The 27,328-nt window shown below is 41.9% G+C and overlaps 1 protein-coding gene across 2 annotated transcripts in view; it reads left to right on the plus strand.

Moving 5' to 3' along the window:
* The window catches only part of Dnaaf11 (dynein axonemal assembly factor 11), a 159,737-nt gene that overhangs the window by 24,639 nt on the left and 107,770 nt on the right, over window positions 1-27,328 (plus strand). For both annotated transcript variants that reach the window (XM_050144866.1, XM_050144865.1), the window contains exons 5-10: window positions 6,468-6,688; window positions 11,475-11,666; window positions 14,188-14,265; window positions 19,169-19,234; window positions 22,941-23,010; window positions 23,774-23,869. In XM_050144866.1, the coding sequence (XP_050000823.1) occupies window positions 6,468-6,688; window positions 11,475-11,666; window positions 14,188-14,265; window positions 19,169-19,234; window positions 22,941-23,010; window positions 23,774-23,869 (723 nt within the window). The remainder of the gene's footprint in view (window positions 1-6,467; window positions 6,689-11,474; window positions 11,667-14,187; window positions 14,266-19,168; window positions 19,235-22,940; window positions 23,011-23,773; window positions 23,870-27,328) is intronic.

Consider the following 27,328-nt stretch of genomic DNA (forward strand, 5'->3'; position numbering starts at 1 on the left):
CTTCTTCTTTTGAAATAGGAAGTTTGAATTAGGGAGTAGCTGCCTGCAGAATACTTATTCTATGGTAGGTTCAGTGCCCAAACACCAAATATTTTACTCTGGAATTATTGACTTGATGTCTTAAGTATTGGAGCAAGTAACTGTTCTAGTTGTCCTTTGTATCATGTTAAAGCAATCTTTGCCTTCTTCCCCTGTTTGTATTGGGGTATAAAAGTGTATGGTGAACTTGGTATGTAGGAGACACTGAGTTGCCCTCTTGATACTATCCCCTGTCTCTGTGTTTCTTTCTTATCTCTGTTCTTCCTATATAACATTTCTAATTCTCACACCCCTATCCTGGAATAATCTTGCTGTGGCTAGGATCATGGCAGAAGTCACCCCAAAAACGTGACGCTCCTGATAGATTTTATGGACTCTTATTGTAGTGGTCTATCCTGTTCCTTTAAGCTGCCTGCAGAATACTTATTCTATGGTAGGTTCAGTGCCCAAACACCAAATATTTTACTCTGGAATTATTGACTTGATGTCTTAAGTATTGGAGCAAGTAACTGTTCTAGTTGTCCTTTGTATCATGTTAAAGCAGTCTTTGCCTTCTTCCCCTGTTTGTATTGGGGTATACCCTGCCCACTCCCTCTCCTGTTCCCCTTCCAGCCTAAGCTTTTCTTTCTTTTCCATCTCTCTCCTGAAGAGGTAGCTTCTCCTCTCCTCCCCATCCCTGTTTCTCTTTTTATCTCTCTGCCTCCCTCTCCTTGTTTTCCTTCTCCCTTCCTCTCCCCTTTCCCTTTCCCTCCTTTTCTTTCCCTTCCATATCTCACTAAATAAATATCCAACCTCACTCTGCATGGCATGCCTATCCATCTCTGTCACTTGCTGTGGATCCTTGTGGGACCGACTGATCTGCCGAGGTCTCTTGGTCATGCCGTTCCCTGACTGGGATCCACTGCCCCTTGTGGCCTGCTGCCTGCTGCCACCACTCAAGGAATGACACCATTTTATTTTTACCATTACATTGGTGCTTGTGACTTGGCCAGGCTCTCTCCATGTTCCCTCTCATCTACAGAGGGCCGGCTGAGGACATGTGGAACCCTGGCCTCAGGAACTGGGTTTCTTTACAGTAGCCCCACATTCTATCTGCCTGAATGCCAACCTCTACGCACACCAGCAGCTTTGGTGGTGATTTTTTCCCTTTCAGTCAGCTAAACCATTTCTCTGAAACCAAGGAATTGACTTTTGAGCTTCTGGAAATCCTATGGTGTTCCTAGAAATGGGGGGATTACCCCCAATCACAGCCTTCACAGCTATGGTTGAGCCTGTGCTGACATTCATCTGTGGTTACTTCCCATAGCTAAAAATGTGATCAGATGACCCAGAGTGGTCCCCTCATGCTAGCACTACACACACTGAGCAGTGTGTTTGCTTTGGGGTCTAGGGTCCCTTGGATTTTTCTTTTTCTTTTTTTTCTTTTGGACCACTCACAAGTGGTCCTTGCCATGAGAGACCACTCAGAGTAGCCTCTAGCCTCTGGCTTCTGAGTCACCTGGACACACACAAAACTGTGTATCATAATATGTTCATATTTTGCCACTGTATTCCCAAAATCTAATAATTTTAGAACTAATATTATTTGGAATAATATTAGATATAACATGTAGGAAAAATATGATTCTAGAGAAAGTACACAACTGAGAATATTAGTTTTCACACAAATCCAAAGTTCTCAGTCCATGTGTGGCTCTAAGCTTCTGCAATAAAAAAAAATGGGAATGGAGGCCGGGCGGTGGTAGCGCAGGCCTTTAATCCCAGCACTTGGGAGGCAGAGGCAGGCAGATCTCTGGGAGTTCAAGGCCAGCCTGATCTACAAGAGCTAGTTCCAGGACAGGAACCAAAACTACAGAGAAACCCTGTCTCAAAAAACCCAAAAAAAAAAAAAAGGAATGGAAATGGATTGGTTTTTATGACATTGATTGACTTAGTTCTCCTTGGATATTTGTTCTTCTATCTTCAATGTTCTCTGTGGTTCAGAAATTGCTGACTGCTATAAGACCTAGTCATGGCAAGCTCAGTGTAGGCCTGAGTCTCAGTTTACCCTAAAGCATTACCTGGTTCCAAGAAAGACCATAAGCTGAGTCTACCCAGACCATCAAAAGGAAATTCCTAATGTTCCAACCCTTGTAGATAAGATCACCTGCCAGGACACACCCATCACTTTTCGTCAGGACACCCCTAGACAAATGTCAGACAATCAGGGTTCCTGAACCTTAGAAATCCCTCACCCCCACCTTTGCTACTATAAAAATCCAACCCTAACTGAACTTGGGGCTCTCCGATTATTCTAATACATTGGAAACACAGAGAGTCTGAGTTTGCAAACTTGTGTAAGAATAAAGGCTCTTTACTTTTACATACAGGATTCCCACTCCTAGTTGGTTTGGGGGGACTCCATGATCTGGGCATAACAATTGCTAGGGTTTAGAACACATTTATTCTGATATAAAATTTCTTAGATTATAAAAATAAGTCAGATAATTGAGCCTAGAATAAGAGATAAATCATTTTAACTTGTAAGCTAAGTGCCCATCATCCCACGAGGTCTTCCTAGAAAAGGAATAAAGTAAAGTGGCTTATGCTAGAATTGGATCCTGGTGACTGAACATGGATGTCATTAATCTGAAGGGATCAGGGACTGGGACCGCATTGTCTCCACAGTTGAACTTGTCTGTGTGCCTGTGATCAGGTCAATGTTGTGAGATATCATTAGGTATTGAATTTGGCTATGAATAGTACAGGGGGATTTGTTCACTATGTCTCTGAGGTCCCAGGCTCAACCGTGAAGTGTATTAGTGATGCGAAGTTGGAGCTCAAAGAATTGCTCCCCCCTATTTGGCCTGACACCCCTGGGAAATGGAACAGGAGGGCTCTGCTCTTCCCTGTGTCTGACGCTGGACCCCCACTGTCCACCATACACATGCCCACTGTTGCTCTCTCAGTTATGTAAGCCACTGGATCAAGTCTTTCAGAAGGCTGCACTCACTCAGCCTCCACACAAGTCCACTGGTGCTTGTGGAAAAAATAGTTTTAGGAAATGTGTTTACAGATGTTTAGAAACAGAGCAGTGCACTTTCAAATCTTAGTTACAGTGTCATTGAGGGTCTGTGAGGCGTGTTTGAAAGGAGTGGTGGTGGTAGATGTGTTAATTTGCTAGAATCGCAGTGAGAAAAACACCATCTATCTGTAGCTTAAATGACAGAAGCCTCTTACCCCATAGCTCGGAAGAACAAATGGTCCAGATGAAGTTATAGAAAATTAGACTGAGTTGGCTCCTTTTTAGGTCCTTGATGGTGAGACTCTATGCCTATCTCCTACCTCATAGGTCTGGCTGGCACTACTTGGCATTCTTTGTTTGTATGCTTGTTGGTCTGACCTTAGCCTTCATCATTTCACACTGTTCTTAGACCTCTGTTTCTTCACACGACATTCTTCTTGTAATTACACCATTTTTATGAGATTACTCCAATTTTTTTCCCACAAATGAATCATACCTATACTGTCCCTATGTCCAAATACCCAATTTTTATGGTCCTGGAGTTAGAACATCAATTCAGCCTCCAAGAACAGAGAATGTGTGAGGAGACCCAACCATCCACAAGGGTTTCCTGAAGTCTGCATCACTCCAGGTAGTGAGTGGGGACTGACCATGGCCCACACAGCATGGTGTTACTTACTATCCAACCTGTGAGCTGCAGATCCTTTTTATTTTACTCATCTCTAGCTGGATGTTGATTATTCCTTTAGGGTACCTTAATGAAACCCTATTTGCTTTCCTCTGTAGTGACCCATGCACAGTTATCACCAGTAAGCCTGGACCAAGGAAGTTATCACTAGTAAGTGTGTATCCATGCGTGGTTACCATCAGTTATCACCAGGAAGCACGGACTAATGAAGTTATCAATAGTAAGTGCATATCCATGCATGGTTACCATTAGTGTGTACCTATGACAAATCTCACCAGCAAACATGGATACCATGTACAGTTATCAATAAGTGTGGACCCATGCAAAGTTATCATCACTAAGCATGAACACCCTGCTTCTCCAGGTGAAGGAACCCTGCCTGGAGGAAGGTCAGAAAATGCTAAAGCTTTCACCTTAACTCAAGCTTGAACTGACTTGCTTTTAGAAAGTGCACTGCAGCCACTTATCACCTTAAATGATAGCTTCAAGGGAGGTGTTGTCGCCATGGCCTCAGTCTTCAAGGATGGATATTGGAAACAAAGCCTTTGGAAAGGCTGGAACTCTGCTAATGTATTTCTCTGCAGATAGTATGTAACATTTCTCCTGATCTCCATTATGACACTCCCCTTTTAAAACCTGCTTTAAAGTCAGATATTAGATGGAAGCCAGAAATTAATATATTTTAAAATGCAAGAGAGTGAAAAAAATCAAACATCTGACCAATGTTTTCTCTTTTACTTTGGCTTCCAGGAAGCTTAAAATGAAGTCTCTAGTCTGTGCATAGCAGCTGTATGAGTCTCATGAAAACATGCTTCCTCATCTCTTCAATATCATTTTAATGTGTAATATGATTATCCTAATAGTTAGCAATTTTATACTTCATAAATTTGTTTTTCTTTAAATTCACTTTGTGCTGGTTTCCTATTCCTATTTCAGCGGATTAGCACAAATTTAAAGACTTAAAGCTAGGCAAATTCACCTTAGGGTTCAGAGGGTCAGAGGTCTGAAACGTAAAATGTAGGTGTAGAAATCTAGGCATTGAAAGGACGCTTAGTCATAAGGAAAACTATGTGCCTTGCTGCTTGCCACTAGAGGGCAACTGTATCTTTGGGTTTATAGGTACTTCCTCTCTCTCTCTCTCTCTCTCTCTCTCTCTCTCTCTCTCTCTCTCTCTCTCTTCTTTCCTTCCTTTCTTCTTTCCTTTCTTTTCAGTTTTGTATAATGAAGTTTAATGATGCATGATTTATCTCTTCACACACAAGAAGAGAGATACACCTTTTTTTAAAAATGGTCAAGAATGGCTTTGAAAAGGAGCTGAGGTTTTGAAAGGAATTCAGTATTCTGCACATTTTAAATATGTAAATGTGAGTAGGCAAATGGGTCCAGGAACTAGTCAGACTATGTAATTCACAAGTTCAAGTCCTCTGTCTTCACCTGCTTCTGTAACTCTGAGGCTTGTGCTTGTACTTCCAACTTTCTTACTTATAAGTTCTCTGTAATCTGACAGTAATCCAGCTGCTCACTGAAGATCATCAACTATATCACATCTAAGTCTTTTTGACCAGATATGGTGACATTCGCAGTGACTATTGTCACAGGCACTAAGGGAAACCATTCTTGGCCAAGTGCAGCAATCTAAATCTCCTACCTCTTTCTGTAGAATGAGGCTGGGCTAATAACAGATCTCTTTGAACTGGAAGCTTTGACATTTTGTATATTAGTTGGCATTTTGTTTTTACCATTTGCTTGTATTTTTTGGGTGGGGCATGTATGTATGTATGTGCTTGTGTGTTCATGGGGGCATGGATACATATTGGGATTGTATGTATACGTAGATAGAGCATTACTTCAGGTGTGATTCCTCCTAAGGAGTCACCTTGTATTCAGTTTGTTGTTTGTTTTTATACAGCAATTCTCACTGGGGCCTAGGGCTCACCAATGAGGGCTCTAATTGACTAAAGAGCCCAGGGCCTTACCTGTGTTTAGCTCCACTGCTCTGGAATTACATGTGTGCATCACCGTGCCTGGCTTTTTACCTGGGTACAAGGGGTAGAACATAGTCTTTATGTTTGTGCAGCAAGCAATTTACTGACTGAACCACCATTTCACCCTGTATGTACACATTTTAATTTGTAAAAATTATATAAATATCTTGTAAACACTGTCTGCAATAAAGACCACTTTGTTAACATCCTCCAGGGTGGCACATGATCTTGTGCTAGGTCCTTTCCATGAAGAAGCTTGCAGAATGCCATTGTTACAGGAGCTGTGTCTTGATTTAAGCATCAACACTCTTAATATAGTGAGCAGTTATGAAATTAATAGAAATATTTTGAGAGCTTGTCATTAATTATTTTGACAGAAGACCCATTTATTTCCAGTAATGATGCTTTGTAAACTTTATTACTTGTACGAAATAAGCATTGATTTAGACAAATATTTCTGATATTTCCCATTAATTACTTTGTTTTAATTTTCTGTTGCTATGGCATTATTATTTCTAATTTAAAAATATATCAATCAACATAAACTTGGGGCTGATCTTTCCCATCTTTCCTCCTTTTTACATTTTTTTCTCCCCACCCCCTTCCTTCCTACCTTTGTAAGTTGGCATAATCTGGCCTTGAACTCCTGAAAGTCTTCCTGCCTCAGTCACCCGAGTGCTAGTATTACAGGCATAAATCATTTTGCTCGGCTGAACTGAATAATTGTGCTTTTTGTTGCTTTTTGTTTAAGTGGTTGGATGGCAAAGAAATAGAGCGTTCCGAAAGGATCCAGGCATTACAGGACTACCCAGCAGTTGAACAGCAAATCAGAGAACAAGAGAAAGCTTACTGCCTTAGACGGGCCAAAGAGAAAGAGGAGGCTCAGAGCAAACTCGAGGAAGAAGATGAAGACAAGAAGAAAAGCTGCCCAGGTTTTGATGGGCGTTGGTACACAGACACTCATGTTGCTTGGTGGGTAGATCAGTGGTTTGTTTTCTTGTTAACTCCCACTAAAACAGAAACAGTATCCTCCCTCCTCCCCCGCCGAAAGTGTTCACAGCATCTATTACGTTCCAGGACATAATATGGCAAGGGGACAGGGCATCATGAGCATCCCATGATGATGATTCTAGAAGGATTTCTTTTCTTAGAAAAATTGCTTTTCCTAACCAGCAACTTGCATTTGCATCTGAAATTATACCAAAAGAAATCTCTCTAAACATGTACAGGGAAGATGAATTAACAGGTGTACCTTGATTTCTAAGGCAGGAATGGTTTAGAAAGTTAAATGCAAATCACACAATTATATAATGAATAATTTTGATTGCATCATAAAATATCCTATTTTGTGAATTATATAGTGATTAATAACCATCTAATTGATCTTGTATGGATCTGAATTTTTCATGGTATTTATCTTACATGATCACAATTATAGTCACTTGATTCAATTCTACATAAGTGTTAGATATATTTTAAAATTGAGAAAATAGTAATTATAAAGTATTTCAGATGTATACAAATGCTTTATAAACAATTAAGCAAGAAGCTATTGTTCCACCACCCAGACAGAATGTGTTATAGTCGTTTGTATGCTTGTAATCAATCTTTTAGAAAAAAAATGAAATGCCATGAAAACATTAGAAGCTTACTGAGTATTCTGGTCTATCCCCCTCTTCATCTTCAGTGGTGTCTGCTGCCTTGAAGCCTGCACATACGAGGCATATATTTTAATGTAACTGGTTGTGGTGGCTCATTCCTTTAACACTAGTATTTGGGAAGCAGAAATAGACATATCTTTGTGAGTCCCAGGCCAGCCAGAGCTACACAGTGACATCTCTCTAAAAAGATCTTAATGTAGTTAAATTATTTTGGTACCTTTTTATTTTGCTTATGAAATCCTTCACGACATGACATCTGTCTATCTGTACTCAAACCCTCAATGATGAAGGCTAGGTAGGGTACTTGCTGACTGTTGACTCATTGGTTTATATGGAGAGGAAAAGTAAGTGCCTCCCCAAATGTTTCAGAAAAAAATGTCCCTGAGATTCAGGGTCTACAGGAAGGGCAGGTGAACATCTTCCCTCTCTGCTTGATGACGAGTGGGAGAGATGGGTAGTGAGTTGTAACAGCCTAGAGCACAGCGACCATGGAAGGGGTACTGCCAGCATCTCTTATGGTACTGACCTGGGACTCTCTCACAGGCAAAGAAAGTATTGATGTTAAGAGGAATCAGGCTTGAGGTGTTCTGAAGGGATACCACCCAGAGAGTGGCCACAATAAGAGTCTGTGACCTGAATTGTCAGGATCAGACACTCAGGAGTTGTCCCACAAGGATCAACCAAATATACTGACCACCTCAGCAGGGAACAGTGTGGTCAGAGAACTCTTATGGTGTCTCTGAAAATGGCCAAGAAAAGAGAAGTCAGTGTCTGGACAGAGTCAGCACCAACAAGGTTACGGGAGCAATGGTCAAGTGGACCATGAGCATCATCTACTTCTCCTTCCCATCCTCACAGGAAAACATAGGCTGGAGAATCTAACCAGGCATAATGATGAGCACAGAGATGAACAATAGGTGAGGCAGGAGAGTGGAAGGAGACCATGCATCTCTCCCAGGCAAAACCAACTGTGAGCTGGGCCCAGTCAGATGGGAACTTGGAGAGGGAGTAAGGGAGTAAGTTTAGATGGAAGTCTCAAGATTTATTTAAACAGTAGACATTTTAAGGCCTGGAAATGAGTCTTAGCTGAAATCAGTTTATTCTTCAACAGTGATGGTAGGTTCTGCTGACAGGTAGAAAGAGGGACAAAAGAGCGACTTGAAAGCAGTGCTGAAGATTGAATTGTGTTCATTCTCTGGAGAGTTCCTACATTTTAGCACCAGCTACCTACATTTGGATCTGATTTGATTTTGAAGACTTCGATCAGTTAGCTAATAATACTACTGCCTTTTCTTTCTAAAATATTTTCTACATTTTTATTTATATATTGAGAATTTCATTTAATATGTTTAGATTCTTAATTTAATGTGTTTAGCCTATGAATTCCTCCAAGATCTTCCCCTCTTTCTACCCACCCACTTCATGTTCTCTTTCTCTTTCTTAAAAAACACCGAACAAAACAAAAAACAGTGCACAAGCGTGTCAGACACAGACATGTGCGCACACACCCCACAACATACCACACACACATACCACACCACAGACTCTGATTTGTGCTGACCAATTGTATGAGGCTCACAGCCTGCCCTAGAGGGTGGTTGATATACCACACTTTAGCTCTAGGGCAAAACACTTCCTCTCAGTGATTTGAATTGTTTTCTTCAGTGACACTCCATTGGAGAAAACCGAGTTTCCTTCTCCAACATCTGCCAATTGCAAACAGGCGTCTTGGCTAGGGGTAGGACTCTGTGTTCACTTCCCTTTTCAGTGCCAATTTTGTCTGGCTTGAACCTGTGCAGGTCTTGTGCTTGCCTTCATGGTTGCTATAATTTCCTGTGTTCATCAGTGTTCATGTGTATGGAAGACACTGTCTCCTTGGAGTCATTTATCACCTCGGGCCCTTAAAATCTTTCTGCCCCCACCCCTTCCACATAGATCCTGAGCCTTGAGGGAGGAGTTTGATAAGACATCCCATTTAGGTCCGAGTGCTCCAAAATCTCTCACTCTCTACACACGGTCTAGTTGTGGGTCTGCTGCAAGAAGCTTCTCTGATGTTGGGACAGCAGTGCAGTCACCTATGGACAACATGTCAGTAGGAGTCATTTGTTGCTCTGTTCATTTAGAAGGATAGTAGTATTGGCTTTTTATAAGTAGAGGATTTTTTAAGCATTTTTTATTCATCTCCTTATTTTACATCCCAACTGCAGCCTCCCCCACCCAATCCCCCCTCCCAGTTCCTCTCCCCCATTCCCCTCCAACACCCATCTCCTCCTCTTCTGTCGCCATCCAGGAAAAGGCAGGTCTCCTACGAGTATCAATAAGGCATGGCATATCAAGTTTTAGTATGACTAAGCACCTCTCCAAGCATTAAGGCTGGGCAAGGTGACCCAGTATGAGAAGTAGGGTCCCAAAGCCAGTAAGAGAGTCATAATAGCGGATATGTAGCCTGAACTGACCATCTCCTGTGACCAGATTGGTGCCTGGCCCAATTAGAGAGGCATCATGCAGCAGCTGATGGTGGGATATGCAGAGACCCACAGCTGAACATTAGGTAGAATTTGGGAATCCTATGGAAGAGGAGGAGAAAGGGGTTTAGGAGCCAGAAGGTCAAGGACACTATGGGAAGACTCATACAGTTGACTTACCTGGGGTCATAGGGGCTCACAGAGACTTAAGCAACAACCAGGGAGTCTGCATGAGACTGACCTAGTTTGCTCTGTGTATATGTTATAGTTCTGTAGCCCAGTCCTCTTATGGAAATCCTAATAGCAGGAACAGGGGCTGTCTCTGACTCTCTCCCTCTCTAGCCATTTTAAAGTTTTAGATTGTAAACAATGAAAGTAAGCCAACTAGTCACTTTATAGAAAATGTTATCTAAGATGGAGCTAATTATTCCACTGATAATTAACTGGAATACTATAGAATACTATAGAATATTGCTGATCCTCCACAGGGTTGATGTTTTTGTTCCAGAAAGAACTTTAGCTCTAGGGCAGAGCACTTTCTTTCAGTTATTTTCATTATTTTATTTATTGAAATATCTAGTTGCAGTTTATAACATGTAAAAACAACCCAAGCAGAACTTATTTCTATGTTCCGCCTGTAGTATTTAAATTTCAGTTAAGGCCTTAATAAAAAATAGTGTTCTCCCTGAAGATCAACTAAATGAGACTTTTCTGTTAACAACCCCTAAACCTAATGAATACTGAGTAATTATGTAATATACCTAGAACTTATATCTTCAAATAAGTTTACACTGAATACCAGTTTTTAACAGAGTGTGTATTCTAGGGCGTGACGAAGGCAGAGAGTCCTGACCAGTGTTTGTTGTTCATTTGTATCATTTTCTCTCTACTGGAACAGAACCACGTGCTGAAAGTCGTCTTATCGTCTATCTTGCCCAGGATTCTGGCTCAGTAAATGTCTTGAATTCGTGTTGAACAAATGTAATCTCACTCAATTACACAGAGAGATCATTTAATTCTCAGACAATACACAAAACAGGATAAAGGAGAGAACAGAGAGTGGCCTCTGTATGCAGCAGCATAATCAGAAGTTAACCATGAATAAAGTGGAGGGCGTAGCCCAGAAAGTCCCTCACGTCTCCTGAAAGGGTTTACAGGGGGAGGTTACTGAAGAACCTGGACGTCGAATGAGAGCCAGAACTAAGAACAGCGTGGAGAGCTGGTGGTGTGACAGGGATAGGGCTGGATGTGGGGAAATCACAAAGGCTCAGTGAGCTCCATGCCCAGCTGGTCATCAGAACCTCCTGCAAGATTCCACAAATACCCAGGGGTCCCAACTCTAATGAGAACTCAGAAATCTCTACTATTTATAAAGCTCCTCAGCCAACTCACATTAACTAGGCATGTGCACACTTCACCTGGATACTGCGATATTCTAAAGATAAAAGATGAGGGTTTGCCTTTGTGATAAGGCAATAATTTCCTCAAATTTAGCTAATATGGACTCCTAAGGTCATTTGTCATTCACAGATATGAAGTTAACCAAGGAAAATCATAAGAGGAAGCATTAAAGTTGAAGCTCCTATGTCCATTCTTGGCATTACATGCTCTGGGTCTGTTTGCTTTGTCCAGCCCGTCTTCCATAGAGAACAAAGACCATCTCCAGGTACCAGAAACACAAGAAGAGGAACACATTACAAAGAAATCAGATGAAAGTGAAGATGATATGGCATTCTGGAACAAACCCTCTTTGTTCACTCCTGAATCTAGATTGGAAACTCTTAGACACATGGAAAAACAGCGTAAAGCTCAAGAAAAATCAAGGTATTCCATTTTCCTATGATTGAATGAGACAACAATCTCTGATGGACTGTGTGTTCACAATGTAGATGCTTTGCCTGTTGTCTGCACCAAACCATTACTAACCATCACCCATGAATCTTGCCTCTTCCAAATATAGATTTTTGTTGGATTTTATTTGCTACATTCTATTAACATAAAAATCTAAGTTTAGAACATCATGGATTTTGCCATTTTAGGTGCAGTTTCCTTTTTTTAATTCACTTCTCATATATCTAGAAATAGCTTGGCCTCAGTTAAAAATACTGTGTAAGGCTCAAAGAAAAAGATTATTTTGTGGGGTGAATGAATTTAAGTCTATTCTGTTAATTTGAATGAAGAATTAGAATTAGAATCATTAAGCTTTTTATTCTCACAGTGCATCTCTCCTAGACATTTCACAGTGTGATGCCACTTTGAAGAGTTTAGATGTAATTTCACTACTACTTTATTTCTAGGATTCATAAGCAATGCTTTTGTCAATTGTACCTTTTCCTAGCAGGCTCTGTTTCCTTCCACTCCATGTCAATGCTGAAATCTAGTACGTAAAATATATCACTGACAGGGATACTTGGAATCTGTGAACTTGAGAATGTCATCAATAAGCTTTGAAATAGTTGCCTGTATTGGAATGAGGTGAAAAAAAAACATTTTTTTTTCTATGATTGTCACTGGAAAACAAGAATCTGAGTAAGAAGACTGCTAAAAATCTTTCCTACTTTCATGCTGTGTTCTTCACTGTTTGGAGAGATAGGGAAAATGCAAAACGTAGTGATTTGTTTAAGGCCACATGTTGTTTTGAGAAGAGCAGGAGGGCCGCATCAAAAAATGAGCATTCATGTCCTGACCCCACCACCTGCTGTCATGCTCGCAAGAACCTAACTTTTCATCTGGTCCTACTCTGTTAAGCAGAACGTATGACCTGTTTTAACACTCCACTATATTTTTTTTGAGAAAAGAAAATTAGCCAGTTAAACACGAAGGTTATATACAGATTTAAGAGCCCTTTGAAATATAAATTCTGCATGTTTGTAGACTTACAGTATTCTTAACATATGTACCTGTATATGTAATATATATAATATATATATATATATATATATGGAGTAAATAATTTATATTACACTAAATTTAGAGCAATCTAGAAAACCAAGAAGGTATTTTTCTTCCTAAAACTTAAAAAATACAACGTATTTGGATGGAGGTCTCAGTCATCCTGTTTATTCTCTGAGATATGCCTGCCTCTTTGAATACACAAGCATTTTCATTGGCTGTGAGAAAGCAAGAGCACAGGTGTGCCTTTTGCTCTACTTGAACTCTTGCCTGTGCTGATAATAGTGAAGCTTGGTGTTTCTGGCTCCATTTTTTGACCCAAGTCACTAAAATCGCTGGATCAGATCAGGAAACTTTGTTAATGTGCAAAAGAATGTGATATTAGAGCAATAAAGTCAGCTAACACAAAATCTCTATTAAAAGACAGTAGCAGTTCAAGGCACATGATTACCTATGGTTCTATCATCCTTCCTTGTGTCCACCTATGCCCATTTACTTATTCAAATGTTATTTCTGTAAAGAAAAACACATGCTGACTTTCTGCTTCACATGTTGGATTTTCCTTTCTCCTATGCTGCCATTCAGCATAGTAAGAGTGAACATGTGTGGATTGGTAGCACCCCGCTTTTTCCTCTCGCTGCAACTGTGTAAATCACCTCTAACCTGCGTGTAAATCAACCTCTAATGGGGTTTGAGTGTGATAAAGAGTGGTCTTTGGCCTAGCTCAGTGGTCCAGCACTTTCCTGGCATGTACACACCCCTTGTTGTATTCCACAGTTCCACAAAAAAAGTAAACTTCCGTGGTGTCTATTTGCTGCTGAAAACCCCGTCAGCGTTCTCCTTCATCAGTGTGTAAGGAGCAGATGCATTTTTAACAGCTGTGAGGTGCTGCTCAATGTTCTATACCACAGTCGAGCCAATCAGTCGTGTGCTGATGGGTATTCTGAGCAGTTCTGGACTTGCCGCTGGAAATGATGCTGAGAGAAGTGTCAGGTAACAGGTTCCTTAGGTACCGGTGTCTTTATCTCCACAGGATTGTTTTCACTTGCATTTCAGAAATTGTCATTTTAACTAAAGCAGAAGTTGCATACACACACGTGGAGAATTGACAGTTATCTGGGTAAATCATGCATAAAATAGACTCATTTAAATATTCATGAATATTTCATGAAAGGGAATTTACTTCCCCAATTCAAATTCCCTGGCAAATTGTCTTGGTCACATTTTTGCTTTGGAGATATAGCTATAACCATGTAAAACTTGGCTTGGTTATTAACTAGCAGTATAGGATTAATAGGACAGAGTCTTAAGTGGATTGCAAATATAATAATAAATGCCTTATTAAGTTTCTTAAAGTATTTCACAGATGTATTAGTAATTTCTATACTCATACTCATTTTGTTTTTCTTGATGACTCTTGCCCCCCGTCTCTCCCATCACCCATAACCTTAAGTGGAACTAAGAAGAAAGTGAAACCACCCCGGACTTTGATCACTGAAGATGGGAAGGTCCTGAATGTCAATGAAGCCAAGTACGTGAGGACAAGTGGAGACACCGAGTTGCACTAGTGCACACGCACACACTGCTGTGGCCTCCGTGACAGGCTTCTGACGGGAGCATGTTGACCCCTGTGAATAAGTTTGATGGGGGTAACAGCAATGTCATTTTGTACATGGGTAGAAGCCAGACATCTCTGATTATTTCTAGCACATAATTCTCCTGGTTTCTAGAAAACAGTCCTGACATAAAGGAATCTTAGTTCTTTCTGCATCCCATGAAATCCTGGACGATGTACAGTTTTATGCCTGAAAACTGTCACCGCGTCATTGTTATGCTTACGAATCTTTGAGACTCTGTCACAAGGCAATCTGTCTGAGAACTCCGAGGCATCTCCTTTACATCTACATTTTCCCTGGAACATATCTACAGAGCATTCAAAAGCTAGTGAAAGGCACGGCTAGAAATACCCCAGTCAAAGAGAGAGAAAAACCTGGAAAGCCTCAAGTCTCAGAATACCTGAGCTATCCTGTCTGTCTGTCTGTCTGTCTGTCTGAAAGCTGGTAACTAGAGAACATACCCACAGTGCCTTTTATAGTCACAATGCAGATAACAAGCCTATGGGCTAAATCTCATTAGCTTCATTTCATTACTCAAAACCCATTTATTGCCATCATTTCATTTGTATGCCATTACCACAACAAAGACAATCTGAGTCCTCCCAGGCATTGCTCATCTCCACAGAAAGCATGTTTGGGACACAGAATAACATCTCCTTAGGTCAGCGATATGGCCCAAGTCACACAGTTATGAAGCTGATGCCTCAGCCTTGTACGCACTGTCCCAGGGTGATGGTTTCCACGATCGAGTCTCTAGTCTCTCGCGTGGCACGCCCTCTCTTCATCCAGCAGACAGGAATGCAGCTCCTGACTCTCTAGGTTAGGCACTGCTCGTGTGGGAGCGCACGTGACAGGAGCTGTTCTGTCTCTAGCCCGACGGGGAAGAAGGGAGACCCTCAGAGCCTTACATTTTCCTAGACAGAGCACCCAGTCCTATCTCCCACACTAACTACCCTACCTGACCTAAAGCCATTTCTCTTGAGAAGCCTCTATGAAGAAATTACTCCTTACTGCCTCTAGTCCCTGGATTCCTTCGACATCCCTCCTCCTTCATGTCTCAGGTCATCTGTCCTCATCAGAATTATATCCCCTTATGTCTATCCCAATTCCCTCCCCTCCTGTTCCTGTCTACCATCCACCTACCCTGTCTGGATCCTACAGACCCATCACCAGCATCATTTCCTCCTTCAGGTGATGCATATCTTTGTTCAGGGACTAAGGTCAGTGCTTCTGCTTCCATCAGTGATCCTATTCTTTCTCTCCACACACCTCAGGTAAAGTTCACCTATCCGACTCCCTTTTCCTAAAATCCCCAGCCGCTGTTGAATGTCCATCCCTTCTTGTCTTCTACATAACCCCAGTCAGTCCCCAACCTGCCCTCTCTGTTCATGGAAGATCTTAACACTTAGATCCTCATTTCTCTGCCTCATCAACCCTATTCTCAGTCCTGGTGACTTTTGACATATTTTGTCCCCTCAGTTCAGCCACAAGATCCTGGTTTCATTCCTCTAGTTGCTGCCATCAGTAGCCCATGTCCTGAGCCGTAATGTCATCAACTCACTGAACATCATCTCAGGTGTCACAGACTCCCTCCCATCCAGCAGCCACAGGTGCCATTCATGGAGGAACCTACGCACACTCTAGTTGTGCTTACGGTCCCGACACTGTGTTCTCTTCCTGATTTAGTATTCATATCCCTCACAGAAATTCATCCCCAGCCCCCTCTTTCCCTCTGTCCGTCATCACCAACTTGCAAATGCATGCACTGCTTAATTTTGAGCATTCCTCCTGCTCAGTGTGCACGGAGTGAGCTATCCACCTTTACCTGTTGCGTGCTGTGCAGGTGAGAGGCCACAGGTCCTAAGTCGACTGTGTTTGCCCTGTACTGTCCTGATAAGCATTCTCTCAGTAGCTCACAGCAGTGCTAACTCCTCCTCCTCCTCATCTCCAGCACTGCCTTATGTTCCCATAGGTTTAACCAAAGACCTTGTTTCTTCACCGAAAAAGCAAAATCAACCAGGCATTTTCTGTTTTCTGAGGTAGACACTATTCTTCCGTGGTGGCTGAACCTGCTGTGAAAACTCAGCCCCCTTGCTGACTCACTGATTCAGCATCTCTGTCTCTTACCGTCCAAGGCTTAGCTTCTCAACAACCCCTGATCTCTGGCAGCAACCTTCTCTACTGGACCAATGGCACCAGCAAACAGGCAGACTTCAGGAACTTTAACAAAAACAGCACCTCCTCTCCCCCAGTGTCTGTCAGCTGCTGCTCCTCTGCCCCAAGCAGTAGCCAGATTTCTTAGCAGACTTGTCAGTACTCAGTCTCTGACATTTTGCTTTGTATTTCTTCTCCCTGTTTTTGGTTTTTCAAGACATGGTTTCTCTATATTGCCCTGGCTGTCCTGGAACTCACTTTGTAGACCAGGCTGGCCTTGCACTCACTGAGGATCCACCTGCCTCTGCCTTCCAAGTGCTGGAATTAAAGGCATGCACCACCACCACACAGCTCTTTTTGTTTCTTCTTAAAGCAACTTCTGAATAATGCATTGTCCGAAACTTTAGTCATCCAATCATTGCACAGTGAGTATTGACAGCCCAGGCCCCATGGTATTCTGCCTCAGGAATTTGGATCCAGCAGCATCCCCTTCCTTGTGAAAGTGGACTCTTCTTGCTCTTATCCTTGGATGGACCTCCCGCTTCTGTGAGCTCTAGAGGAAGTTTCTCAGCTGCTCTTCTTTATTTTTGTCATGTTTTCTGGGCCAGGACTTCATCAAATCCTGTGGCTTTTCCCAGCACAAAGAAGGGAAAGTGGGCAAAGTCCCACCCCGAATCATGAAGCTATTCACAGTTGTTGTCTGCTGGGAGAGGGAAAATCAGTCTTCTCCAATGGAGTGACACTGGGTATATCAACCTCACCCCAGGACAGGTCCCATGCTCAGGAATAGTTAGCCAACACAAAATGGACTCCATACCTTTGTTGTTGTTATTATTTTTGGCCTGTTTTGTTTTGTTTGAGATAGAGAAAAAGAACATGATTTTGGGTAGACAGGGAGGTGAAGAGGATTTGGGGGGATTTAGTGGGAGAGAAAAGAATATAATCAAAATATTTCACATATGAAACAAATTTAAATGTGACAAAAATAAGTAATTAAAAAATAAGTCCTATAGTTTGATCACAGGGTTCAGACTGCATGACAAGTTTCTGCCTCTGCCCTGAGTTCAAGGCTTCAGTATCCAGTCAGTTTGTTCAGGTGGCATCAGTTTGCTGGTATACACGACTGAGAAAGGACAACTGTTTTCTCTGCCCCTGCTTACTGCTCTCACCTCTCCACCAGGTTTGCCTCCCACTGTCTCCATCTCAGTAACAGTTATCCACCCATTGATGCTAAGGCCCGAATTTCTTAATTCCTGACTCTCCTCTCCTGGCCTTTTATCAGTGATCACCGTCTACTTTTATTCCCATAGTACCAGCGTCCACCTGTGCATCAGCTCCTTCACTTCCAGAGTGGGTCAGGGCTGCCTTTTGCCTAGACAGCTACAGCAGCTTAATAAGTCGTCTCCACGATTCATGTGTTAGCGTGATCTGTTATTCTTGGCTGAATAAAGGAGTCAGGAAAGAACACGCACATTGTTTCTTAAGGGAAATTGCTGGGAAGTGCCTACAGCACATTCCTTCATACGTTCTAACCTTGGATCAGGGGAGGATAGAAAACGGGCTCTTTATTCTGTGTAGCCATGTGCTTCATGGGGTTCTATTACTAGAGATAAAGGGAAAATTGTAGGGACTTCTCTAGTGATCCTCAATACCAGGAACCAAAAATAAAAATCCTCGAAAACTGGTTTTCGGTTACAGAGGAAGAGAGTTCAGATTAACTGACTATTGAGCTATCAAAGCACGGAGGACAGCTCACAGAAGGCTCCCAGGAGACGAGGAGTACAGGGCTTACTTATATCAGACCCTGAAGAAACCTGTGTGTTCAGATTGTTGGCAATGACAAGAGTCCTTGCCACAGCAGAACTGAAAAAAAAATAGCCAAAACTAGAGATTAATTTGTATTTTCCAAACAGTTTGCGTCTATTGTTTAATGTTGTTGCCTTATACTGATTACAGTTTAGTTAGTGAGTTGCTCAAAAATGAAGCTGACCAAGTAATTCCATGGAATATGCTGCCAGTGTAGCAGTTATACTTAGGACTCGGCCAGGGAGTATAGCTGAAGGGTCAGGGGCTTCGGCTCTTGCCTATCCAGGTCCCCATGCCTTTTCTCTGAACATCTCCACTGCTGTGAACCTCTGTTTCTTTAGCTATAAAATAGATGTCATAAGTCACTGACAGTCTCAGGACAAAAGAGATGGCAGCATGAAAGGGGTTGAGACAATGTAATAAGGAAAAAGAAGGAAGACTACCAGGGACTTGAGGGACGGGGTGTCGGAAGCACAGCAAACAGGGGCAGCGTTTATGTCCCCCAAAGGACAGCCATAGTCTAGTTGGGTTCTAGCAAATTCAAACTAAATGGAAAAGAGCACTTTCGGCCACCAGGTGTCTCCATCTCTGCACCAAACCCAAGCAAGTGCTTTACATATGATTTACCTTTAAAACTCACATGTCAAACAAAGTCAGCAAGAGCAGTTTGTTTACAGGCTACCAAGGCTTCTTAAATTTTTTAAAATCAACATAGATGTTTTATTGTCTAATTAGCAAAGTATGTTTGGCTTCGAGGATTTTTATATACCAGTTGTCATTGACTTTCGATTATAAGCTTGGGTTATCTTTACAATGTACTAAACCCTCCCCCCCCTCCCTGCCATGTGTTCTTTATAGACTTGATTTCTCTTTGAAAGATGATGAGAAACACAACCAGATCATCCTGGACCTGGCTGTCTATAGGTAAGGTATTTTGTTATGCATTTATTCCCATGGCCCTCCCACCAGATCTCTTTCTAGGTAGCATTCTCCTGAGTTCTGAAACACTGAAATGGAAATCAGTTTGCTGTTTTAAAGAGATAAAGTATTCACTGTAATTTTTAAAAAGGATTTATTCTTATTTTATATGTATAAATTTTTCCTGTATGAATGTGTGTGCACCATGTACATGCCTGATTCCCACAGAGGATAAAATAGGGCACTGGGGTCCCTGGAGCTGGAGTCACAGGTGGTCATGAGCCATTTGTTTGGAACGTGAACCCAGGCCCTCTGCAAGAGCAAACAAGTACTCTTAGCCACTGAGTCGTCTCTACATCCCTCATGGTAATATAAGTGTACAAAGATGAAAAGGGGGAAACCAATAACCCTGCAGCCGGATGGCTATGGGCTCTTGAATCATTCAAGCAGAGTTGAAATGATTCTCAGAGTTGTGCTCTTTTCTGATGCTATATCTCAGGTACCCTTCATTCTAGGACTGTTGCTTTACTTTGACAGATCTTTTCATTTTACAAAATACTGTGACATAATCTTGAGCCTTAGATGGTCAGCCTTCTTCCACCTTAGAACTCTTGGTCACAAGAGACACTCTTCTCTGAGCTCCCCACGTTGTGACTGGTTTTCAGTTGTACTTTACTCCAGTGGCCAGGCATGACTACAGTGACAAGGTGACCCGTTTGCCTCTCATGACCATGGCAGACTATTAATTCTCTTTTCTAAAGGTCCTGGGGGTTGACACTCACACTCAGCCTGTATTGTCACCTACCCTTCCTGCAACAAGAATCTGAAGCTTTCCAGGTCACTCCACCTCATTGCTTGACAGTGTTAGATTTTGATTACTGCCCAGGTGATATCTAACCATTGTGCTGCCCATCCCAATTGTACCCACTTCCCCATGCCTGTGTCACTGTCATCATCAATGTCTCTGTCCTTCAACCGCTAATAAGATGTCACCTTATGACAGAGGACTCTGCCCACTGTCTGTGGAGGACAGAGCCTGCCCTTCCCCAGAACTTCCATTCACTCTTGTTATTCACTTGCTTTCTGACAAAATATAGATTTCATTGAGTTTTTAAATTCTGAGGTCTGGGAAGAAATTTTGTATGGCCTGAATGTCTCCAATATCTGAAATAGTGGCCAGTGCCTATCAGGAGGACCTCTCACAGGTAGTGAGTGAGTGAGTGACTATAATGGAGTCCGTGAACATGTCCGTGAAAGCTCCGGCAAATCCATCCTTCCTTCCTTCCTTCCTTCCTTCCTTCCTTCCTTCCTTCCTTCCTTCCTTCCTCCCTCCCTCCTTCCCTCCCTTCCTCCCTCCCTCCCTCTCCCCTCCTCCTCCGCTTCCTACTCCTCTTTCTCCTCCTCCTCCTTTTTTTTGGGGGGGGGTTTGAGATGGGACTTCTCTATGTAACAGTCCTAGATGTCCTGGAATTCAGTTTATAGACCAGGCTGTCCTCTAATTCACTGAGATCTGCCTGCCTCTGCCTCCCAAGTCCTGGGATTAAAGGCGTGCATCACTGCCTAGCTGGTTAATGGTTTCTTACATGTTTTGTGTTTCATTTTGTTTGGCAGTAACTGTGGGAGGTATGAGAGACTGTTACTCTATAATGATCTAGAGAAGGTGTGTTTTCAAAGACTGACTTTTGACACAGTAAACAATAATTGAAGAAGCTAGAACATAATCATTTATGTCTTTTTTCCATCTTTGCTTTTATTATTGTGGCAAAACATACATTACATAAGATTTTGGAATATATAGTTCAGTAGCACTTGGTAAATTCACAGTGCTGTTTAGCCATTAGCAATTGTTACCTCAACCCCATATCTATCAAGCAGTCTTCATTTCTTCCTCCTCAGGGTAATTACTAATGCAAGTTCAGTATCCTTAAATGAGCATATTTTATAAATCTTAAATAGATGGAGCCATACCATATATGACCTTTATGCCTTCATGACTTGTCTATTTGTGCCATGTGTTAGAATTTCTCTTTTTGGATTCATACTATTCCATTGTGTAGGTATACTACATCTTGTTTATGTTTTAGTTTCTGGGCATTTGTGTTTTCCCTTTGCCTGTGCTGAATGGGGTTATTTCTAGATGCTCTCCTCTTTGTTACACAGCGCTCTTTCCCTCCAACTTCTCCAATCTCTTTGCAATTGCTGCCTGGCCCTCCCTGCCTTTGAAGAAAACTCTCTATTTTTCATACTGATTTCATACCCTATGTTCTTACAATACTCCAGCCCCAATTTCTGTTTTTATTATTGTTGTTGTCTTGGTGGTAATTATTCATAGCTGCCACCTTTTCCATCCTTTTCAGGTTCTTTTCCTTTTTAGATTATTTTTGGAGTTTATCAGAACATGAGACTATTTATGGAGGAGTTCAACCCATTCACCATGGATTTATTTTAAAAACACAGCATGCCTACTCTGTGAGAGGCATGAGGGTTGTCACCAGCGCATTGCACGTGACTACAGCTCCCTTTATCCTGTGCCCCCAGCAGAGGACATGGGCACTAAGCAGTCACACCCCTAGCCAGTAACTACGGAGAGAAAGGCTCTAGGTAGGAAAGTAAGTTAGAAGGGAAAGGTCAGGGAAGCAGAATGTCAGGCTGTGAGGCAGCATGGGATGGCCAGTGGAGCTTGTTGGCCTGAGCAGTGAAAACAGGGAGATGAGAAGTAGTTTGCCCCAGAAAGAACTGGTAAGAAACAAAGGCGTTATAGGCAGGAGCAGATAAACACATGGAAATCCTAAGCACGGAAGAGAGCTCTGTCCATCTTTTATTCTTATCATTTAAGAGCTGATAACATATACTTTATTAGCATGAACTGCCTGAGGAACACTGCTTGTGTGCCTTCTGAGCACCTTTAGAGGGCAGGGTGCTCTTTGCTGTACAGAAGAAGAAACAGACTGAGCAAGAACTCGGGAATGTGGTCCAAGGCCATGAATCAGGAGTCAGAGGAGTGAATTCCTCACAAACCTGTATGACTCCAAAGCCTGGGTCTTTGATCCTCACCACAGCCCTCTGGATGAGCTCCTCCCCCATCTTAATTGTGAATCATTGCCCCGTTTCCTTATATTTACAATCAGTTTTTAAAATATAGTTACTGGACTAAACCTATTTTAACATGTGGTGTAAAATATAACTGGAAAAAAAAAAAAAGAGCAGCCTGGCCTTGGGTGGCTGCTCTCCCTGAAAGGCACTGTTGTTCAGATGCTTGCACCTTCTAGGACCCAGTGGTGCAGGTCCTGTGCACCTGTGGAACAGCTGTAGGGCACAGAGCATCTAGAAAGCAGAGCTGGTGGCTGGTGGCCCGAAGTGGGGTGGATCAGCACCACAGGCTGCTGACATCCTAGGGGCTTCAATAAAATATTCATGGAAGAATATGACAAACCATTTTTTTAAAACCTCTGGCATTTCAGACCTCAGTTATTTTTGAGCTGGGGCAATCAATGCCAAGTGTACTTGTATGTCTAAAAATGAAATTGCTGATATGTTGAGTTTCCTCTGGACTAGGCAGAATTTAAGGTTGGTATTTTAGGACCAGTTTAGCATGAACATTTAAAACTTTCTTCATCTAAATTGGTCTTGCAAGCATGCTTTCATGTTTTACTGCTTTGGAATGAATGATTTTTTTTAACAATTACTAGATCTGATATGCTTAATTTTGAAGGTACATGGATACTTCATTAATTGAGGTTGATGTGCAGCCCACGTATGTTCGAGTAATGGTCAAAGGAAAGGTAGGCATAACTGTGGAATATTGTTCTTTTAAGAGATAAGTCTTGACCTAAGCTGTGTCAAAAAAAAGTTTTAAAAAAGTATTACCTAGGGGGGGAGGGGGAGAGGGAGGAGGGGGGAAAAGGGAGACGGGGAGGGAAATGGGAGGCGGGGAGGAGGCGGAAATCTTTTTTTTTTCAATAAAAAATTATATTTAAAAAAAAGTATTACCTAATTAGAAAAAACTAGAAACCAAGCCAATGTGCTGTTTGTTAGGTGTGTGGTTTTATATCACAGGTATGTTATACAGTGGGGATGGCTGTTACCTTCATGTATCTCAAGAATATGGATGCACTGTAATCTTCCAAAGTTCATATCATGACCATAAAGTTCAATAGAATGCCCATTCTGAGTGGTCAGTGAATTCATTCATGGAAACGGTAATTTGATCATTTTGAAATAGTATTTTTTTTCTAATTCTGAGCATTTATTTGGGTTAGCCCAGAGAGACATTAAAACAGAAATAGGTTGATGTTTTATCTACAAGTGACCCTTCTACCCAAAGTGGTCTCATGAAAATTTCACTGATCGTGGCTGGTGAATACTCTTTAGATTGTACATAAATCCAGCATGTCAGGAATGGCTTATATAGCATGTCCGAGTGCATCTGAACAGCTTTATTAATGTAACAGTGTGTGATGAATTGACGGTGAGGATGTCCCTTGAGGTGGACTTTCCTTTTAAGATGCCTTTGTTCTCTGTGCCCCCTTGTGCTCTCACCTGCAGCCGTTTCAGCTTGCCCTTTCCGCAGAGGTCCAGCCTGACAAGAGCTCTGCTAAAAGGTCTCAAACAACAGGACATTTGCTGATATGCATGCCCAAGGTAGGAAATGGCATTTGGACAAATTTCACATCTGAGTTTGATGGTTTTTGAGGGAGTGTGACTTTTGGGGGCTAATGATGACTTCTGATTAGTGTACCCTTAGCTGAGAAAGCCAGAAATACTCTCACCTCTTCTCAGGTCGGAAAGCAAAGGCCTCAGTGGAAAAACTTCTGAGACTGGGGTGTAACTGAGGTTCAGGGTGACTTCTCCTTCCAATCTGATCACTTCTGCAGACCTGAGTCTGCGTAGCACTTGGAGTGACAGATCATACGGTTCTTTTAAGTGAGACTGGTCCTGATGATCCTGTCTACTGCATGGGAGCCTAGCTGGCCTTGCTTTGCTAAAGATATTGTATTTGATTTCTCCACAGTCAGCTTAATAGTTTTATAACTTTGGGAAAGTTACTAACACTTCAGAGATCTAGTTTTTATGATGTTTTTTTTCATTTTTTGAGACAGGATTTCTCTGTGTAACAGCCCTAGCTCTCCTGGAACTAGCTCTTGTAGACGAGGCTGGCCTCAAACTATCAGAGATCTGCCTGACACTGCCTCCCAGTTCTGGGATTAAAGTCATGTGCTACCACCACCCAGCCAGTTTTTATAATTTTTAAGAATGAGAATGTGAACAAAACTTACAATATACGTACCATTCTGTGATGCTGATACTATAGTTTGTTAATAATATAACACATTATTTTCCTTAAATTTTATTCATTTAAAGGAAAGTAGTTGATGTTCTATATTTTCATATGGTAGTGGATCTGTTCAATACATTTATTGAATGCCTGCCTGGTGTCAGCTTCCAGTTTAATGATGAATATGAATATGAATTTTTAATGATTCTAATTGGGATACATGATTATAAGTATATAATCACAGTCTGAGAAGAAAACAATTAAGAAGGCATGAGTTAGAAATAGTAGAGTTACTGGCTAATTTGATGAAGTGTGTGACCCATTTTGAAGGGTCAGTTGGCTGTGATTCATGGGAAACAGAAAAGCTAATCGGCAAGGAGACAAAGAAGGTGAAGCACATATGTGACTGGAAAGTGATTCTGTGTGGCTACGACAAATGTCAGAGAGGACAGGAAAAAATGGGCCAGAAGGCACATCAGAAAGGACCGTGGGTGACCTCAGACAGAGGCACCTCTCGATACAATTTCTTAATATGGATGTGTTAGAAAAGCCAGAGAGGCAGCCCCTGGTAGAAGAGCAATTCAGTGTGGTGAGGGTGAGCACGTACTAGCAGCAGGCAGATTCTGTTCCCCGTACTGAATGAACCAAGGGACCACAAACAGTTAAACAAAAGAGATTATTGTTGAAGGAGCTAGGCCCCGTGCTGAAGATAAAACATACAATAACATTAAGAACCCCTTAGATGGAAGGATCAAGAAAAGCACCTATAAAAACATGACATGTGTGGTAGTTTAGGATAGGAATAGCCCACATAGGCTCATATATTTGAATGCTTGGTCACCAGGGAGTGTAACTGTTAGAAAGGATTAAAGGGATTAGAAGGTGTGGTCTTATTGCAGTAGATGTGGCTTTATTGGAGGAAGTGTGTCACTGGGGGGTGGGATTTGAGGTTTCAGAAACCCACACCAGGTGCAGTGTCTCTCTTGGCCTGGAGATCAGGAAGTAGATTGTAGCTACTTCTCCAGTACCACGTCCGCCTGTGTGCTGCCATGCCCCCTGCCGTGATGATATTGGATTAAGCCTCAGAAACTGTAAGCAAGCTCCCAGTTAAATGCTTTCTTTTCTAAGTTGCCTTGGTCATGCTGTCTCTTTGCAACAATAGAACAGTGGCTAAGACAACATTTAAACTGAGACTTGAATGATGTATTTGATCCATTTATGTAAAGGTATTGTGCTAAGTAGAAAGAATAGCAAGCAAAAAAGAAACTGATGGAAGAGAGGCTACTGCATAAAAGAAAAATCTAGAAGAACTGAAACAGAATAAATGAAGTAGAAAGAAGATGCCAGAAATGCTGGCAGAAGCAACTTTCACATAGTTTCCTGGGTGATAGCAAGTAATACGAGATTATTAGTCCAAGGACCAAGGAAATTTACTGATAGCTCTTCAGCGAGAATTAAAACCTATGTTTTAAAAAAAAGACTTATTTTTTTAAATGGTGTGTGTGTGGGGGGGATGTGCAGAGCCCAAAGTGGTCAGATGGAGGAGTCACATCCCCTGGATCTGGAGTTTCAGGTAATTGTGAACCTTCCACCATGGATTCTGGGGACCTAAATCAAGTCCTTTGCAAGAGCAGTATACTCTCTTTATAGCTAAGTCATCCTTTCAGCTCCACAAAGATTTTAAAAAGGTAATTCTGTCTTCTGTGTGGATAAAGAACCAAGGGTGATGAGTCACCACATTGAGGATATATTTTGATGGGGAAAGTCAAAGATGCTTTAACTAACAGGCATATTCCAGTGTCCTATCAGTTGGGGAGGGCTCTGAAGGACTCGAGGGAAGCTGGTCATAGTCTCATGTAGTGATTCTAAATAATAAATGCCACGGGACACCTAGCTGAATTCTTAGGTAGGCGTCTGCATGTGCCTGCCTTGAGCTCAGTAGAAAGAACTGGTCAGAGGTAGGGAACCGGAAATTATGAGCGTAGAAATGGTAGGAAAGGGAGTGCTGGAAAAAAAAAAAAAAAGGCTTCTGTGAGCACAGGTGGAGCGAGTTCATGGGCAGCAGAGGGGGACATAGCTGCACTCTGAGATCAGCCTACAGCTTTATGATGAGTAATCGGTGAATGGCAAGACCCATGAAAGTTCAAAGTACCAGGGACGTCTAGAAGATAAACCTTTTCAAGAAGGAGGCTGAGTCCGAGGAAGACACCGGTGTGCTCACTGGATATGTCAAAATGGAGGCCACGGTGGTGAGAGCCATCTCAGAGAAGCCTGCAGGGGAGAGAAACACAAGGGAGAGAAGGCTCAGACAGCTGGTTTTGGAAATTTTGCTGTAAATGGGAATCAAGCAACAGGCCAATGGCTACCCAGGGGTGAAGAGTCAAGGGTGGGCTTCAAGACTGGAGATGGTTTGTAAAAGGGTCACTGAATGTTGAGTGGAAACCAAAGCTAAGGATCCAGTCTGTGTTCCCTAGCATTTATAACTACTGCAGGCTGGAAGGATTGGCTCTGTTTGCTGTCAGATTTTAGGTAATTTTCCTTTGATCTCGAGGTTGAACATCAGAAACATAACTTCATTCCACGACAGTCTTATCATAGAGGAGAACTCTAAAAAAATTAAGGAAGGATGCTTTAAAATTTTTGCTTGTCCCCGTGAAGTATCTGGATTTCCTATAAGTTGCTGAGAGAGCTGAACTGTTTCTGGCTGTCTTCTGTAGAATCTCACCTCACAAACTGACTTTAACTATAAAGAAACAATTTTGTCTTTTACAGGAAGGTAGGAGAAAGCAGAGAGGCTCTAAGTGGGTAGAGCCAAGGACTTTGTG

The sequence above is a fragment of the Alexandromys fortis genome, unplaced genomic scaffold (assembly GCF_014885135.2).
Source record: "Alexandromys fortis isolate MF-2015 unplaced genomic scaffold, M_Fortis_MF-2015_v1.1 scaffold_2_1_26212458, whole genome shotgun sequence".
In the NCBI taxonomy this organism is placed as follows: Eukaryota; Metazoa; Chordata; class Mammalia; order Rodentia; family Cricetidae; genus Alexandromys; species Alexandromys fortis.